Raw genomic sequence first — 20,243 nt, forward strand, 5'->3', positions numbered from 1 at the left:
GGATTATTCATCATAGGTATTTATTTGTAGCAACTTGATTGCATAATATTTTCGGCACATAACGCTGAAAACATCTAAAAATTAATAACTTCTTCAAATTAGTATTTATTTAAATGTAATATTTTGGCCAATATCATTATTCAAATTTCTAAAATTTCAGCTATTTTATAGAAATTATCGGATAATGTACAATAAACAGTTTATAAACGTTCCTTTCGAGAATTGTCCACCACAGGCCATGTCTAGGTAGTACGAGAGTATATATATATATATATATATATATATATATATATATATATATATATATATATATATATATATATATGTAGCTCCCTGATTTTACATGTTTTTTGGATCTATTAATAATAAACAAAACAACATTACGTCGAATAGATAACATATATTTTCTATATGAATTTAATTGTTTACATTGGACACATAAGTAAAGATTTTAGCACATTAATTGTTAAAACAAACAGAGTAAGTTTGCAAAGTAAATATTACCAATTATTTTACCAATTAGCACAAACAGTTCGCAGCAGGATTTGCTGGCATAAGAGCCCGAGTCAAATTTATTAAAATTAAAACATTATCATTGGGTCTCACATTGGGTGTTTTAGGTATATCTTCGCGAGCGGCTCTAAACTTTTCCCCAGAAACTATTTTACGTGCTTGTTTTCGTAAATTATAAGAACAATAATTTTTCTACGGAAACGGTCTAGAGTTTCGTTGTTTTTCGGATAAAGTTTTTAATAAAGAAAAGTTACGAGCCACCCGGGAAACGGGAAAAAGGAATATAATTAAGAGTTTTAATGGACACCGTGCATGAAGAAACCAGGTAAGGCGTTTTATATTAATTCGGAGATATAGAAGTTGTTTGCGAATTTTTAAGGGTTTTATGTCCTTTATATAACCAAAGTTGCTTTATATTATGTATTAGGTATTAAGTTTGATTTATGTATAACTTTTTTACAACAAGAGTAGAGATTATTTTATAAAATATTGAGCAAAACGACTACAGAATTTTTCACCTTAAAATTATAGAGTGTTCAAAAATATTTTTTCAGTTGGTAGTTTGGAAAAATGTACATACTTTGCATAAATATTTCATTTTGTTCGTTATTTATTGCATGATAATAATAGAAAAAGGTTTTACTTATAATCAATACTGACATTGTGTGAGATATAACCACACATTTTGTTGACTAGAGATAGTAATCACTTACTAAGATATAAATTGATATTACATGTTGCGTCAATAATATATCCACCAGTATTAAACGAAATACCAGCCATTCCATGTAAAGATCACATTAGAATTATCTCTAAAAATAATTAGATTTGATGTCTGAAAATTTGAATTTTCATATAACTATAAACGATTAAAACATACAAAACATTTACTTCTCATTTATCACATACATATTGGGCCTCTAGTGTCCATTTAACAGACGTACTATCATATTAACGACATTCTAATCTGGCTGTATATCAGCGAGTCGTCTGTACATTTGATGTAATGCTGTAATGTTTATCCTATCTACTTGACCCGGTAACCCTTACCACCTGGCATATATGGTAGTCCCAACACATGTGGACTTCTAAACTGAAAAAAAAAACATTCAAACAATCTCATACAAGCCTTGAATTAAGTGGCATGGAACTGAGTGCTTTTAAACATAAAATTATGAACCTTTTTTCATTGCACTAAAGTCCTGAAATATTTAAAATACGCCATGAAATTTCTTAGTTTTTTTTTTTATTTAAACACAAACCCACATCGACCGCGCAGGGTTATTAGTGGATATAACAAATACAAGAAATATTACATTAAATACCATTGAATAACTTGATGTCTTTTAAATAGGTTAACACTGTTGAAATGTTTTTGGTGAGAAATGTTTTGAGATCATCATCTGTGAATCCATGAGATCTTCTTTTTTCTATGAATTGAGGACAATCAAGCAGAATATGTATAAGTCAGTGGGTTAGAGTAGCTGGAGAAGATAAGTAGTGGTTTTTTGTTATTAGGTATTTGTGTGTTAAGGCAGTATGGCCAATTCTTAGATGGTTAATAATAACTTGGTTTCTTCTGTTTGAAGGAGTCTCCAGGACAGCATTTATTTTTGGGCAAATTACATTTAATTTTATACCTAATTTTTCCCAATGATTTTGCCATGTATTAGAACAGTGGATTTTATCCAGGTTCTTGAGATCGGTGTACAGATATGTTTTCAATTTTGCAGTATGGTTTGAGTTCATTCGACTTTTGTTTGCCAGTTGCCATAAATACCCGTATGTGAAGATACCCAAATAAAAGCCGCTTTCTTTCCTAATAATCGGAATGTTTCTAGTTCATTTTTTATATTCTGTATAATAAGGTTGTTGGTATATATTTCTTTCAATTCCAGTAATGTATTGAATGAGTCTGTTACGATAATGTACTTCATCGTTCTACTCTTTTCGAAGAAGATTAGGGCTCCCAAAATAGCTGTAGCCTCACCTGTGAGTATACTGCAGTTTGTTGGTATCGATATGCTATAAGAATTTTCTTTACAAAAAAGGCTCTTTATAAAAAGAGCCGTTACAGGAGTTAAATCTGGTAGGTTCCCCTGTATTAAGTAATAGTAGATCAGAAGAGTCAATAAAATGTTTCATTAGATTACCGTATTTGTCTGTTTTAAAACTTCCCCATGCAGAATCATGACAGTTCACTGTCACTTAACTGTGAGTCACTGTTACTTACTTAATCAGTAGACCCATTTGTACCTTTCGGTGTTGGGCCGTTTAAAATACAATTCAATAAATTACAATATTTGACAGTCTACTGAGGTGTCCTAGCTCTTAACGAACTTTCTCCATTCCTTCCTATTGGATACCATCTGTGTTGCTTCCTGCCAAGTCTTACCCTTACTCTGCAGTATCTGCGAGATGTCACTGTTCCATTCTTTAATGGGTCTTCCTCTTCTGTTCTTCCCTATTGGTTTGACGTCCCACACTCTTTTTACTTGTCTATGACTGTCCACCCGGGTTAGATGTCCGAACCATGCCAATTTTTTCTCCTTGATTGACTCGAGTATCAGTTTGATTTTGAGTCTTTCTCTTATTTCTTTATTTCTGATTCTATCAGTTCTTTTTACTCCTATCGTTCTTCTGAGGTATTTCATCTCTGCTGCCTGAATTCTGCTCTGATGTCTTTTGTTTAATATCCAATTTTCTGCTCCATATGTCACTGTAGGTCTATATATTGTTTTGTATATTGTCATCTTGGTCTTCGTTGATATTTCTTTGTTATTAAGGAATCTTCTATTTAGTGCTTGGAATAGTTTTCCTGTGTTTTCCATTCTGTTGTTAAGTTCGTTCTCGATGTCTCCTTTGTTGTTGATTACTGTTCCTAAGTATTTGTATGAATTTGTCTGTATTATTTTTTGTTGGTCTATCATTACTTCTATTTGATCTTCCGTCCCTTGTTTCCTTGATATTTTCATTATCTGAGTGTTCTCTTTGTTTACGTTTAAGTTGTATTTGCTTGCTTCTAGGTTCCATTTCTCTAAGTTGTATTTCAGTTTTTCTGCAGTTTCCGCAATTAATACTATGTGGTCTGCAAATATACGCATCTCAGCATTTATCATTTGCATTCTGTTCCAACCGATGCAGTATTTCTTGAATGTTTTCTTACATTCTTTCACTATCTCATCTATTACATTTATGAATATCACTGGGCTGAGACTTCCCCCTTGTCTAACTCCTTGAGTTGTTTCAAATGGTTCTGACTGTATATTTAACATTCTTACTGTATTTGTTGTTTTCATGTATATACTCTTTGTTGCTTCTATCAGTTCTTCACTTACTTGTTTCTTCTTTAGGCTTTCCCATATATCTTTTCTTTTAATCGAGTCGAATGCTTTTTCCATATCTATAAAGTTCAGATATATTTCTTTATTTTTCTTTAAGGTTTTTTCTATTACTTGTTGCATGGTGAATATATGGTCTTGTGTGTTGTGTCCTTTCCTGAATCCACTTTGTACGTCCTCTAATTTATGTTCTATTTCTTTTCTAATTTTCCTTTCTATTATGGTTTTGTATACTTTTGCTGCTACACATAGTAGTGATATACCTCTATAGTTCCTACAGTCTCTGGTGTTTCCTTTCTTGTATATAGGTATAATTACTGGATTTGTCCATTCTCTGGGTATTACTTTTCTCTTCCATATTAGGTTATATATGTATAACAATTTTTCTTTTGCTTTTACTCCTATATATTTTATCATTTCTGGTGTTACTTCATCGCTTCCTGGTGCTTTTCCAATCCTTATTTTTCTTATTGCTTCTTCTAGTTCTTCTTTTTCTATAGTTTCTAGATTTTCCGTGTTTCTCATGGATACTTTCTTGTTGTGGCTTTCCTTCTGCATTGGATTCGCTTGATTTCCATTCAGTATCAGCTGAAAATGTTCCCTCCATCTTTCCACTATTGTCTTATCGTCGTTTATTATTGTTCCTACCTTGTTCATTATTTGTTTCAGTTTCGTTTCTTTGTTGCTTCTTAGGGTTTTCAGTGTTCTGTAAAATAATTTTACGTTTTCTGTGCTGTTTTCTTCCATTTTTTCCCCGACTTTTTCTCAACTTTTCTTTTTCTCTTTCTTAACTATCTCCTTAACTTTTGTTGTTCTTTGTCTCTTATAATTTTCATATTTTTGTTGTCTTTTATCTTGTATGTATTCTTTCCATAATTTCTTCTTTTCTTTTATTTCTCTTTTCACTTCATCGTTTCACCAAGATGTTCGTTTTCCTCTGTTGATATTTCTTGTAGTTCCACACATTGATTTAGCTGTTTTTATCATCGTATTTTTAAATTTTCCTCATTCTTCTTCTATTGTTTCTGTTATTTCATGTTCATTGTCCATCTCTTTCTCTAGTTCTTCTGAGTATCTTATTTTCGTTGTTTCTTCCCTTAGTTTATAAATTTTTATTATTTCTTTGTGTTTTCTGTTTATGTTCTCATTTCTTTTTATTTCTTTTCTTTTGCTTTTGAATGTGGTTTCTAGTAGATAGTGGTCACTACCAATTGACAGTTCATATACCCTAAAATTATTTTTGGGTGTGGAATTTGATCAAGAAGGTTATTTAGTTCTTGTAGGACTAGCTCGCTAGGATGTGGTAAATAAATGTTGCATATATTAGTATGTTTTTTTATGTAATACTCACTGCTACAGCTTTGAGATAAGTACTTAATAAGATAGCTACTCCGCCACTGGCCTGTTGTGCTACTCTATTTTTTGGAAAACATTGATAATTTCAAAGATTTATATTAACTTGTTTAAAATGAGTTTCTTGAAGACATAAGATCTTTGGGCATAATTAATTTATTAAAAGTTTTGACTGTTCTAAATGGGTATAAAACCCATTAAGATTCCATTGCAAAAAAAGGAATTGGACATGTTAGAATTCTGCCTAAGATAATTGTTCATCTGTCTCTTTCGTGGAAGAGATATAATTGGGGTTTAGTTTCTTTTTGAATCTAGTTATATTATTTTTAATTTTGAATTGTGGGTATAACCGTGAAACAAAATTAAGGATCTCAATTAGCTCGACAGTTTCATTCGAGTAATCTTTTGAAATTATTTCAGGATGTTTGGCATATATTGTGTTTTCTAGAAAGTCACATATTTCGTTATACTTTAGGATAAACGGTGGTGATCTTATTTCTATTTTGTCTTTAATTGACTCCAGTGAAAGTAAAAGTTCTTTGCGGGAATTTCTGGTTGACTTTTTTTGGTTTGCTTACTACAGGAGAAGTAAATATATGTGAATCGGTCTGTGGGATATTTTCGTTAATGTCTGGAGAAGATGAGATGAACCATTTTAGTTGATTAGGGACGTTTGTAGTAATTGGATTTGTTGTTATTTCTACTGGAGTAGGATTTCTGATGTTGTTTGAGGTTGATGATATTGGGGTTTTAAGGAAGATATTTCATTTCTATTACTTACGGATTCTGTCAGATTATCGTCAGTTTTCATAATTTGTTCTGTTCGGTAATTAAAGAATTTTATTGTAATTAATGTGTTTTGGGAAGTTTTTGGGTGTGCACTAGCAGTGGATGAACTAGCTTTGTCAGAACTGTGTAGTTATGTTTGGTTATTAGATGTATTTACTGTAGGTAATATGTTTTGAGAAGTTTCTGAGTGTACATTAGACGTAGTGGGGTTTGGGAAGCATTCAGCTGCCTGATGACCAATAGTCTTGCATTTTGTACAGTTAAATCCTAAAGTATTGTCATAAGAGATAATGAAAAAATCAGGAATAGACATATTGTCTAAAGATGTAATAAATATTTGCCTTCTAAAACTCAAGACATGGTTGTATGCGCTTTCAGGCATATCTACTTTTAGGAAAGTCATTTTTAACACGGAGTTTATACCCATCTGATGTAGTTCTTGTTCAATTAACGTATTTGGAACAGTAAGACAAGCATTTGATATGACTACTCTTTGAGCTGGAGAGATAAGTCTTTTTATGTCTACTTGAGTTTCTTTTATATTAACATATTTTTGAGAATGAAGCAGTGAATCAACTGCATTTTTTGATGAAAGATATAAAACGTATTCTATTGTTAGCAATTCTGGAAGCGAAGGATACGTTATGTGGACCAACTATTGAACGGCTATGATATAGTCATAAACATTAGTTCCTTCAATACTGGAAAGCACTATAACTTGTTCTTTTGTTGGATCTTTAAATGTGTTGACAACACTGGAATATCCGACGTAAGATGAAGTGTGAGTAGTATTCATAGTTTTGTTCGAAGTCATATTAAACTGAAATGATTATTATGAACGTTATGGTAGACTGGGTTATCTGGAGAGGATAGAACTTTACAAGCAAACGACAAACTTAAAAAATATCTTCTAAATTCTAGAGAGGTTTGCTTTGACTCGCTGCATATATTTAGTATGGGGCTTGTTCTAAAGGCGCCCAAATCAACTCGCAGTCCCATTTTGAATCTAGTTCTTTAAGAATAGATTTCTGGGCTGAGTTATATACCACTAAGCCGTAGTCAATTTTTGATCGAACTTATGATGAAAAGATTCGTAGAGGAGCTGCCGTATCTCTGCCCCAGATGATGTTCGACAGTGTCATCAAAATATTCATGCTTGGTTGGCAAGTATCTTTTACATTTTTAATGTGACTTTTCCAAACCATTTTGTCAAGTGTAAGACCAAGTTTAGAATTGAACTTATTTACAATATTGTCCTGAGTTGTGGTTTTTTTTAAAACCTTTAATTGCTATATTTCTAATAATACTAGCCATGATTCCTAACTGCATTAGGACTTCGATCATATTCCGGCTTATTTCTTTCAGTATTTTTGATCTGAATCAATATTTTTCTCCTCTCTCAAAAGCTACCATTTGATTTTTTTTTAAACCTTTTTCGATATTTTGGTTTCGTTTCGAATCTTACTTTAATGTCCAAGTCAAAGAACTTATGTTGGAAGATAAAAGTCTTGCTGACTATTATCTTGTAGTCCTTAAATTTATGTATATTTTCTTTTTTTGCAACGAAATCCATTTTTTATAAAATAAGTTAATCTTCTATCTTTCGAACCAATGTATTAACAATCGCTATATCCAATAATATTGCTAATGCCAACATACCTCCAGAATAATTTATAGTTCCCAAGCAGAGTCTTTCATATATTGCGTTATATCATCCACATTGACCAACATGTGAATCATTTGTGTCTATTGTGTCTTCTAATTGACTATAAATAGATTTTCTTTATTAATATTTTTGAAAAAAAGATATTGGGACCCACTTGCGACAATGATATGTGAAGAATATGGTTCAACCATGAGATATACCAATATTAGAAAGAGCCCTCTATAGCAAATTATACAAAATAACAAAGATTGCGCTGTGCAAGTCACCTAAGATTGATAACAAAGAGCACAAAATCATAAAGAATGAAGGAGGGAGACCTATGTCCAGCAGTGGACATGATAAATGAAGGCTGGATGATAATGATAAAGTCACCTTATAAGAATGGATAATAACATAACAGCTAGTAGAACGCTTAGTGGAACTATGGTGGGACGCCGGCCAGTAGGAAGACCAAGGAAGAGGTGAATATACGAAGTGAGGACCAGTGCTAAAGAGATATTTAACGTAGATAACTCGAGGACGGCAGCCAAGGAAAGGAATGCTTGGAGGCAGATGTAGGGGGAAGCCAAGGACCGACAAGGGAGATTGAGAGAGAGAAAGAGAGAGAGAGGGAGAGAGATTTTTAATTATTTTTACTAAGACCTACTTGAGGAGTGTACAGACAAACAAATTATGCAAAATTACAAAGATTGCGCTAGGCAAGTCACCTAATAAGAATGGATAATAACAGAACACCTAGTAGAACGGTTAGATAACTGGAGGTGAGCAGCCAAGGAAAAGGATGCTTGGAGGCAGATGCTGGGGAAAGCCAGGGGTCGACTTGGGTTGTAGCGCCTTAGGAGAGAGAGAGAGAGAGAGAGAGAGAAAGGGAGAGAGAGAGAAAGAGAGAGAGAGAGAGATTTTTAATAATTCTTACTGAGACCTACTTGAGGAGTGTACAGACAAAAAACATTGTACATTTCTTTATGAAGTACAAATTTCAGGTCTTTATTAAATACTTGTCCCTACATACTACAATTTGTTTAATTCACCTAGTTCTTAGAAACACTAACGCAATAACGCAATAAAATTCTAAGTAGATATAACTCCATGTCGTATTCTTTTTTTCCATAATTTACGTTATTATCAGGATAGCTATATTTATATGTTTATTTTTTAAATAAATAAATAAATAACTAAATACTTTATTTTATTTTAGACAAATACAGTATATGTAACCATATTTAGACAAACCAACAAAAAGAACATTTTTTATAAAATGGAAGAGATTCTTCAATTGAATAGAAAATGTGTGCAGTCAAAAATTACTTTAAATTTAATTTAAAACTTGTTATGTTCTTACACAAGCTATACTGGTAATAACCATACTATTTTTGTTTGTGTGAATTGTGGAACTTTTTAGTCTGTTTAAACACTTAATGTGCTAAAATATTTGCATATATGTAAACAATTAACTAGTTATAGACATTATTGGTTCGACGTAATATTATTTTCTTTTGTATTATATAGTTCAGTAGTCAGAGACGAAAATGCCACTGAATTTCCAAAAACGAACAAACTGAATTTTGCTGAGAATATCTAATTTAAGACCCCAAAACAATGCAAAAAGTTTGCCACTCCTACCTCTAGGCATACCTTTTAAACCCCTCTCGTAGGGGGGTTTAAAACGTCGATATACCAAGAAACTGTACGCCGTAGAAAAAATAGTTTTAAACAAGAAATGTAGCTAAGATAATTTTAAACAAAAATGTTTAGTAGCACTTCTTCTGTAGAATAAATCGTTCTCTCAGCAACAACGCCTAAAGAGACCAGCGATTCAATTCAACAAAATAATTTTTTTTTAATTTTATTAACTCGTTCAGTAAAAACTCGGTATCTTTTGATCAAAGTAATCTATCGACAAAAATCAAAAAGCGTTTTAAAGGAGAAGAGTGCAGCTTTCTTATGCAAGATTTACATTTTGCCACAAATAAAGTCAGTTTCGATAAAGCTGTTAAATAAATAAACGTTGTGCAATTTTTGACATTTTCTACGATTCTCATTAGATCAATAAAACTTATCATTTCCATTGACCGTTCACTATGGACTTTATCTATTAAGAACCTTATCTTTAAAACCTATAACATGAAATTTCGATTTTAAATTTTGGCAACAAATATAAGGCACTTGAAATTTTATTTTATGTTATAAATGAATGTCATAATTTTGAAAAAATTGTATACAAAAGCTGTACTTTTGGCGTTTAAAACCCATTTTAATTTTTGTCGATAGGTTACTTTGATCAAAAGATGTCGAATTTTTACCGTCGAGTTAATAAAAATTTGATTAAAAAATTGATTTTGCTCGCATAACTGACATTCAAAATCGCTAGTCGCTTCAACATTGTTTCTGAGAGAACGGTTCATTCTACATAAAAAGTGCTCATTAACATTTTTATTCAAAATTATCCGAGCTAAACTTCTTGTATGAAACATTATCGAAAATATCTACCAAAACAACACAATAAACGTAACAGTAGAAGAAGAACTATCTGATCATAGTGAAGCTGGCAATGGATCAGACGGGAAGATTTCTTGAGTCCTCTATTATTCAACCTGATTATGTACAATAATAAAAAAAAGTGATATAAGGTTGAATGCTGGAATAAATGAACTTTAATCAAATGAAAGGCAGATATCGAGCACAGTTTATTTATAAAATCTTGCCCAAGTACTTTTGATCCTGGAGCATCCTCAGGGGCATCTGAAATAAGCCAAGAAACGTTTTTTCAACTTAAGAAAATTAGGTAACTTCGATAAAAAATTCGAAGTTGATGGTTGATAAAAGTTTTTTATGTAATATAACGTTTTCGACTTACTTCGTCAAATTTGGCATGTTCAACAATCTATTGAGAATGTCATAAACATAATAATTATACATTAACACTACACGACATAAGGACAAACAGTTTAAAAATTTAAAAACGGCGAAGCTACATATTGGTTGGCATCAGGAGAGAGCATGGCTCCTGGTCTTAACGGAAATGTTAAGTTGACATGTGACATATGATAACTTGGATGGGCAGTCAAAATCATGGTGATGTGATCTGCACATTTCAAAATTCTATAAAAATGAGCATTGACCAAAGGTGTAACTGACACTACTATAGGAGGTCAACTAATGAAATATGAAATTATACAGATTACTTTAAATATATTGCATAATCCAGATCTCACACTCAAATCTGTCTGTAAAAATTAAAGGCGTTAGTTTGAGGGCAACTGAAGTGTACGTAGAGTATGAATGCAAGAAATAGACTAAACAATCTAATAGATAGTGGGTTGTTGACTACAATAAAAGGATCTACCAAGAACTACCCATACTGTAGAAAAGAAGAAAACGAACTATGAAATTGAAATACTAAGAATTAAAAATCAAAATTGAAAGCAGAGTGTATAAATGGGGTATAATCCACATAGTTCAATTAAACCCAGAGTCAATGGGAGAACCATAAAATTAAAATGTCAAAGCATTACTCAAGACCAACTGACCAACAGTGGGAGATGTTGAAATATACAACTGTGTAGATGGTATATCTAAATCACGCAGAGATATGGAAAGTGTAATCAACGAAAACTATAGATCAATTGAACCTGAGCAAGCTAGTTTTGTAAATTGTTAAATAATAAAATAGTAATGTTAATCAAAATATGAAATTAATAAATTCTTGATGGGTATACTTAGTGCAGGAAGTCTAAACAAAAAATTTATTTAAAATCCTTTATAGTCTAAACAGCCGAGCTGGGTCCCCCACGAGGTGAAACTGCAATAAAGTTTTTAATCCAATTTAATAAAAAAATGTATAAATAACCAACAGGTTTAGCGATGTGATCTCCATTATCACCTTTTCCAGCTGGTATTTTCTTAGACAGCTTCGAACGGAAATTTGTTAACAACAACAACAAAATAGTTTTTTGGTCAAGATATGTATATAAGTAATCTATATAATTTCATATTTCGTCAGTTGATTTCCTATAGTAGTGTCAGTTAGACCTTTGGTCAATGTTCAGTTTCATAGAATTTTGAAATGTGCAGATCACATCACCATGATTATGACTGCCCATCCAAGTTGTCATATGTCACATGTCACCTTAACATTTCCGTTAAGACCAGGAGCCATTCTTTCTCCTGATGCCCACCAATATGTAGCTTCGCCGTTTTTAAAATTTTAAACTGTTTGTCGTTGTGTCGTGTAGTGTTAATGTATAATTATTATGTATATGACATTTTCAGTAGAATGTTGGATAGGCCAAATTTGACGAAGTAAGTCTAAAACGTTATATTACATAAAAAGCTATTATCAACTATCAACTTTTTGTCCGAGTTTTTTATCGAAGTTTATTAATTTTCTTCAGTTGAAAAACGTTTTTTGGCTTATTTCAGATGCCCTTGAAGATGCTCTAGGAGCGAAAGTACTTGAGCAAGATTTAATAAATAAACTGTGCTCGATATCTGCCTTTCGTTGTCCATGTACTTACCTTAAACACAAAATTCTCAAGAGCTTCCGTGCATCCTTCATAACTTTTTTGCATGATGTATATGCAGATATCATCTGCATATTGTATGCAAGTCAAGTTTAGTGTATCCTGTGGTATTGAAAATGTTTTGCGCATAATTTTTTATGATTATTCAACTGTAACATTGGTGAATAATAAGTGTCCAGGTTCGAGCATAACGTTCTTTATACTGTTGATAAAGTGACTTCCGTTCTTGACGTAAAAGTCTGCTTGCTCTGCGTAGGGTTGTAGCTAATCAGCCAGAAATTTTACTGGTGGTTGTAAAGATTATCCAATAGAGCTGACTATTGGTAGTAATGGTAGCCCTGCCTTGTGTGCTTTGGGTAAATCGTAAAGTTTTGGATATCTTGATGACTTTTCTCGTGAAATGAGCCGGGACTGTTGTTCTTTCTTGTTATTTGACGCTTGTATTTTGCCTTTCGCAGTTCTCTCAGGATACGTTGTTGTATTTGATGCGATTTTTGATATGTACTATCATTTAAAATGTTTTTTATTTTTGTGTCGTAGTCTTCAATGTTTATTAAGATCGTAGCATTGACCTTGGCGACTAAAAGTACAATAATATCTGGAACGAAATTGGAAAATCAAGGCGGAGGATAGAAAGGAATGGAAGCTGATCTTAGAATAGACCAAGACTCACTATAGGTTGTAGAGCCAATGATAATGATATTGTTTATTTTAATTTTTACGTTATGTACATGTCCTTTCTTTTATTTCAGCATACTTTTCTTGTCATTGTCAATTCTTGTATCGCCTACCCGTTTTGGATGTTAACGACCAATATGGTAATCTGTACTTTGCACACTACTGCTCTGCAAATATTTGTTTAATGTGTTGAATCTCCTACATAGATTTTTCAGCCAGGAAATTCTTTATCTTCTTGGTGTTTGTTTTCCTTTTACTTTTCGCTGTAAAATTAATTGTTCTGTAATAAAATTCATATCTATTGTGGTTAATAGTTCTTTTTGCCGCTCTGGACAGTCTGCGTTATAACAATTGGTTAATTTTTCATTTTTCATTTATTAATGATACAAATTCACGAATTCTGAAACCCTCTATTACATTGTGCAGGTTTTCAAAATTCTGAACCATATTGTTGTGATATCTGAAACTGTACCAGCGTGTAAGGACTAGTGGATAGGTACCATATGTTTGTGGAGTTACTTGGTACTAGTCTTTAAATAGTGTTTGCTGTCCATAATCTACTGCCTAGCAGTCAATTAACATGCTTGATTATTTTAGGTTCTATGCCTCAGAGACTACAGATTAATTGAGACAGAAATTAAGAGACTCAATCAAATAGCCTTATTATGTGTAGTTGTCTCTTGACTATCAGCTGTTCAGTAAGAAAGCCCATTATGATTCTGAGCTGATTTATGTTTATTTTACAAAGTACTTAAGCTCTATTAGCACCGGTTCTACCAATATGCATTTTGCCATATCTTTAGCCAGGTACACCTGCCCAGTGAGAATTATGTTGTGTCCGAGTCAAGGTTTAGGATTAAAGTATCACATCGCAACTATTCCTCTTTTAGCAAGTTCATAACCTCATTCTTTACTACATCAAAATTTAAAATTCGAAGATTTTTTTTTAAAATGGTCCAATTTTCCAAATTGGAGTCGGATAATCATTATGAAAAAACAGCAGAAAGGTTTCGCAAATTTGAAAGAGCATTCCTTATAAGTAAATTTACAAAACATTATTAGGAATGGGTAGGTTCTTTAACATTGTTTAAATGTAACTGAATAAATATTCTTTGGTCTGATACAAGTAATTGAGTACAAATTACTTGTGATTATTCCTTCGACTTGTGGTGTATCATCATTAAGCGGTGGTTCTTTTTTATTTTATGGTTTTAAAATAGGCTGCTTTTACTCGGAAGAAATGTATTATGTCAAATTACAAACAGTTGCCATTTATTTGCTCTGTGTGCTTTGATATAAAAAACATTATGACTTACAGTTGATACGTGGCCAGATCGTTCGCCGGTGTAGCTGCTTTCTTCAATAGTTGAAATGTAATGGCCGGTTTTCACGCTACGTCCTATTGTAAGTTTTGTTGGATAAGACAAATCCTATAAAATAAAAGTGGCATGTAAACAGCAAAACATACGTCGAATCGAAATGAAATCCAAGGTCAGATCGTAGAAATGATGGGAGAGCATAGTTTTGCGAGAACTGATAGGATAAAACGTTACGTGAAAATACATGTTCAGACAAGTCGTCCGATCTTGACTTATTTGACGACTAGTTCCACTGCAGTTTGTTTCATTTTTCCCAAAAAAAGTCTAATAATGTCAGATTTGCGGCAATGCACCCACGATTTTCTCGAGGAATTTATTGAATTGTATAATAGTTTTTAAGTAGTTATGTTTTAAAACTAAGTATGTAGATTGCATTACAGGTTTCAGGAATTATTTGGCTTAACGCTGGTTTGGATATTATGATTGTAAACTCCAAGTCCTTGACGCTACGTCCTGTTGTAAGATATCTGAGAGTTGCTGTGAGTCTTTCATGGGGTGTAATGGCTTTTCTCATGAGGTGTCTTATTTCAATAAGTATGGTGTTACCAACTTTAGCAATTGACAATAGGCTGAGGTGTCCATTCGCAAATAATTGCCCCAGTCATCTGGTTCGCATGTTTTAGTAACGAGACGTGGAAATACTGGCTTCTTTTTAGAAGCCCACTCTCTTGACCATCTTGTCTTTTCCCTCCTCATCTCCTTTTTCCTCAGTCGTAGTATCTTTATAGTTGAAAAAATAAAAGAAAGCGGCCGCGTTTTCTTCATAATAAAAAAAAAACTAAACAAACTTCACACAACTCAAGACTCTGAATTAGAAATGAGGTAGAAAACGGAAGGAAAAACGTAGTGTGTATACACTGGACAAAACGTACATTTTGTCGTACGTTTTATATGACCCACAAAACGTACAATAAGACGTAGTGTGAAAACGGGCCTTTTGAGGATAAAAGTTTCGGATATGTTTATACATAATTATAAACAAATTAAAGTTAAAAGTAACTAGAACTAAGCCTAAACATATCCTGACTAGATTATATGATATGTTTAGCATATTTATAATAAAAACTTTCCAATAACTAATTTGTTAAAATTTAGATACATTTTATATGTACAAAGTAAAACAATGTTTAATTTTTTAGTCCTCCTCCATCACCAGGACACAATGACGAAAGTTATGCATTTCTGTTGCCTCCCCCACTACAGCAAACTCAAATAGCGACATCTCAACATACGATACCCCAAATAACTATATCCGATACTCCAACATCTTTATCTAGGGCAGTTTCGGAGCAACCTTTGGATACTACTAATGATTCAAGGAACAATTCCAGAAGAGCTTCAGCAATTATACAAGCTTTGAGACGACCGTCACAAGCCATTGCACTATCTGCTGCTCAGGCTATAATGAATCAAAGACGGTATATAATGGGGTAAGTATATTTACTGTTACAATAAAATACTAACCAAAGTCCGGTATAAATAGGCATTATATACGTTTAAGTTTTTGTGCTTTTCTATTAATACACTAAAAATGTGTAACACTTAAATTTTTCTTTAGCACTGTCGGCTTAGACTCGTCGTCATTTGCTAGTATGTATATATATTATTTACATTTAAAACCTTTCCCTCCATGTGATTTCCCTACTCGAAAAACCCTATTAACTTACATACAGTGGCGTTAAAAAGTTCTTCATCACCTAAGCGCCTTATAGTTTTTGAGGTTTAACACAAGTTTTTTTGTATATTTTCGCTAATTTATTTTAAGTTTGTGCTTGTAATTAGCATTATCGGTATACTTATTAATGTTTTTTAATTACTCGCTCAAAATTCTACAGAAAAGATTAAAATAATCTGATTGAAGGGATTTATAATCCGAGAACATTATGAGGTGATTATTAAGTCGTTAAAGTCCGACAATCTCGTACTGGTTGCGAAGGCGAGTCAGAAAACGAACATGGCTAATGCGGCTAACACAGCCCTGCGTTGCATTAGTAGGTGGATCAGAGAGAACGATCTACAGCTAGCGCCTCAGAAAACTGATGTGTTAGTTCTCAAAGGAAGCCGGGAAAAATCCTCTCTTTGTTTTATAGTGGAAGGTTGCACCGGTTAAATCGATTAAGTATCTAGGAGTTTGATTGTCGGAAGGACTAAGGTTCGGAGAACACATCCAAAAGACGGTAGAGCAGGCGAACCGAAATCGGGACGCGTTGATACGGCTGATGCCAAACATTGGAGGCCCAGGTAGCACCAAAAGAAAGGTGTTAAATGGAGTTTTCCAGTCGGTGGTAACCTACGCTGCCCCCGTATGGTGTAGCGAACTAAACACTGCGAAATACGTTAAACTGATGAAGACTTCGCAAAGGCAAATTCTCCTCAGGGTATATAGCGCATATAGGACAGTTTCAAATGAGGCTCTACATGCCATTGGAGCGGTGATACCGATGGTTTTGTTGTGCAAAGAGTGAGCGAGGGTGTATGCGAGGAGGATGAATGTAAATATAGATTAAAATGAGAGAGAAAGAACGATAGTAGAGTGGCAGAAAGAATGGTCGAATGATAGAGGAAAGGTAAGGCGGACGAAGGAGCTTATTTCCGATCTAAGGCCGTGGAGGGAATGTAAATTCAGGAAACTAGACTACTTCCTGACGCAGTTTCTGACCAGACATGGTAGTTTTGGCACCTTTACAAATAGAATAGGCAAATCTGCCTCGGCAAACTCTACTGTTTGTGGGGTACCAGATGCTCCCGCCCACATTTTAAACTGCCGGAGACGGGCAAATGAGAGGGGGATTTCGAGAGGCGAATGGGTTTTGGGCTGGTCGAAAGAAACGTTGTAAACATAATGTTGAGAGGAGAGAAAGAATGGAGAGAAGAACACTGTCTGCTTTCTGGGGTGATGAAGAAAACGGAACAGGAGGACAGAGGAGGAAATTGAGCCATGGATCAAAAGTTTATGGTTAATATTATTTATTAGTTTACGGCCTAACGTCTGCAACATTTTCTGATTTACGGTAATGGTTATGGTTATTTATGAATTTTTAGTTTTTTATTTTAGTTGTTCATTGAGTGGCAAGACCACCTCTATAAAACGGTGGTTAAGGTTTTAGCCGGAACACGGTTAATCCGGCACTACCCTGGGGTCTTCTGACTTAGTATCCTACTCGGCCGAAAGATGCCAGGGTGTCTTGTTCCATGACGTAGATGTCCAAAAAAGATTTCCCCCACCATTGCCTGTCAGAATTCAATGGATACCTTCTTAGGCTCTTACTAAAATCTGACAGTACGTCAAATTAAAAAAAGTACTATTAAATTGAATCTTAATAACAAATTTGCCACATATTTTGACTATAAAAACACTGTAGTTACCCTAACACATTTATTTGCTCTTTGTTTTGTATAAAACTTAATGAGGTCGCTGGTTAAATGATAATAGATAAATAATTATAACGAAAAAAATGAAATAATTTGTTTGTAAATCAATTAGCGAAAAATAGCAAATATAACTGTCAATAAATTAGGAAAGAAACTGGTCTTACTCATTATTGTTGTCTGTACAAAGAATATAGACTTACCCTTTGAAATACTGGAATCGTAGCCAAGGAAATCTCGTTGGTACTGCGTCGTGGCGCCGGCCGGCGCTCGATGGCGAAGACCTATCACGCACTAGGTCCGTTTCGTTCGCTGTCTGTTGATGAAGTGTCTTGAGTTGAGACTTAAGACGGTCAGAAACCACCCTCCTAACCGTTGCGTGTGGTCTGTATACCAAGAGTGTAGGTACACCAATAAATCACTCTATTGTGTTGTAATTGAGACCGTAATACGAAACCGTACTTGTACACTTGTGTGTATTGGCGACACAAGACAAAAGAGAAGTCAAATTCTCCGCACTTAAACATAATACATGAGATGACCAGATTTTACAGGAAACAATATATTTTACGAAAGTCGTTAGAATACATAGCATTGAATTAGACCATACTACAGTACCGTAACAGAAAAATATTAAATGTAAAAAATAAGAAATAAAGTATATACTTTCCCAAACATTCTCCCGCGCCAAAAACGAATGTTTTTAAGAACAGCTGAAAGGATAAGTATAAAGAATAGACAAAGATCGATATACTAATAAAGAACTAAATAAGAATAACATATGAATTGACAAATAAGCGGCGGTCATATTTTGACCACAGACCATTGTTGGATGTCGTCTGACCCTGTGCTCAGATTAACAACGCGTACAATGTCATCAATTAGAAAAGAATAGCGTCGAATCAGTAGAATTTTTCGACCGACTAAACTAGAAAGATTGTGTCATATACAATACCGTTGGCCCCTTTTCCTATAAGAATTCCGTGGGGTGCGAAAAAACAAGAAGAAGAATAGCGTCGAAATCTCGGCGTAATGATATTTCGACGAGCTCCACGGTAGGAAAATGCCAGTTTGGTGAAAATTCTAATAATTGTGCCAGTGATAAAACACGACTAACACAATCAGAGAGGTGTTGATTAGAAGGCATTTGATGCCGAGTAAAGTGTGGTATCAGTTCGTGTATGTGTTTAATACGATTGCCAATTTGGGGTAGAAAAATTAGCTCAAGAGAGCGCAATCGTCGATATCGGAATCGAAATATCGGAAGATCGGACGAACAACCCTTTAACAAAAGTGACTAGATCAGCCAGCAATATGGCTGCCAGGAGTTCCAATCTTGTCGAGACAGAGCGAGCATGAAAATTGGACTAGACTCGTTGACAAAAGTGACTAGATCCGTCAGCAGTATAGCTGCCAAGAGCTCCGATCTCGCGATAGATGTTCCTGTATAGAAATAACACCAGAAATGTAACACATACAAGTACAGAGGTCAGATGTATCTGTTCAGATGTTTCATCATCCCAGGATACATTGAAGTACCACAACGATTTTAGAACACGTTTGACTTGCAAAAAGACATGGAAAATGAATAGAAACAAGAGGATAGCAACAAAAATACGACTGATTTACAAACGAATGGCCCGCTTTGTGAACGGTTTGTCAAAGAGACAAGAAGAATGAGAAAAGAAATCAGTCGTAGGATTCCATTTTAGGCCCAGTACCGTAAAAATGAAAGGTTCCTCTTTGTAAACGAACAACATGTCAAAATGCCTAAGCCAAAGCCTGAAAATAATTAGAGATGGTTGCTGACGTTGTCGATTTGTCTAAAACCATCGAGCTTTAAAAGCTAAGCGAGTGCTCACTGCAGAAGGTGAGTAGTATCAAAGAGAATCACTTGTAGCGTGATTCTGACGTAAGTGCGTCGAGATGGCTGCTGGCCCACTGCCTAGCGGAAAACCATCGAGCATTAAAAACTAAGCAGTACTCTTGTAGAGTTTATGAGCGAAAGAAAACGAAGAAGTACCGTTAGTAATGATACGTAGCAAAAACTCTTGGAGAGGTTTAAGAAGGCCGATCCACCTCAAACGTCATAAAGATTGGCGTCGAAGCTAGTACGAATTTTGGATAAAAGAAGCGAAATAAAAATTTGTTTTTTGAAAACTGTGTGAGAGATATAAGAAATAATCGATTTAAAATCGGATTCAGAAACCGGCATCATATGTTGAGAAGTAACAAAATCTTCCACGAATGCAACATATGTCTCTTTGAGATTCGGAAGTTTCCTGAAGCGATTCTCTAGCATACAAAATGAAGATATGCATAAGAATAAAGAATAAATAGCGAATATAAACAAGAGAAAAAGATAAATAAAGAGGATTGGGTTGTAAAAACGGTGGAATAACAGAAAATCGGCCTGTTAATTTTCGAAAAATTAACAACTTAGAAATATCCTTCACGAGCTTCGTCGTGTTGGGACAAAACTAACAGGTGCCTACTCTTTTCGACTTCCCAAAACCTTTGTAGAAAAGATCTATGTTTGTATACATAGAAGTAATGAAAGAGGTGAAATAAAATATAGAATAAGTCGTAGAAACTCGCCCTTATAGAACATAATTGAAAATGATTTCTAAGA

The 20,243-nt window shown here is 33.9% G+C and overlaps 1 protein-coding gene across 1 annotated transcript in view; it reads left to right on the forward strand.

The window, feature by feature from the left end:
- The first annotated feature begins 564 nt into the window (after nt 1-564).
- LOC140443710 (proton channel OtopLc-like) overlaps nt 565-20,243 on the forward strand; it is a 127,996-nt gene continuing 108,317 nt past the window's right edge. The window contains exons 1-2 of the mRNA XM_072535093.1: nt 565-838; nt 15,382-15,672. Coding sequence (XP_072391194.1) covers nt 813-838; nt 15,382-15,672 — 317 coding nt within the window. The 5' untranslated portion in view covers nt 565-812. The remainder of the gene's footprint in view (nt 839-15,381; nt 15,673-20,243) is intronic.

Source organism: Diabrotica undecimpunctata, chromosome 6 (assembly GCF_040954645.1).
Source record: "Diabrotica undecimpunctata isolate CICGRU chromosome 6, icDiaUnde3, whole genome shotgun sequence".
Lineage (NCBI taxonomy): Eukaryota > Metazoa > Arthropoda > Insecta > Coleoptera > Chrysomelidae > Diabrotica > Diabrotica undecimpunctata.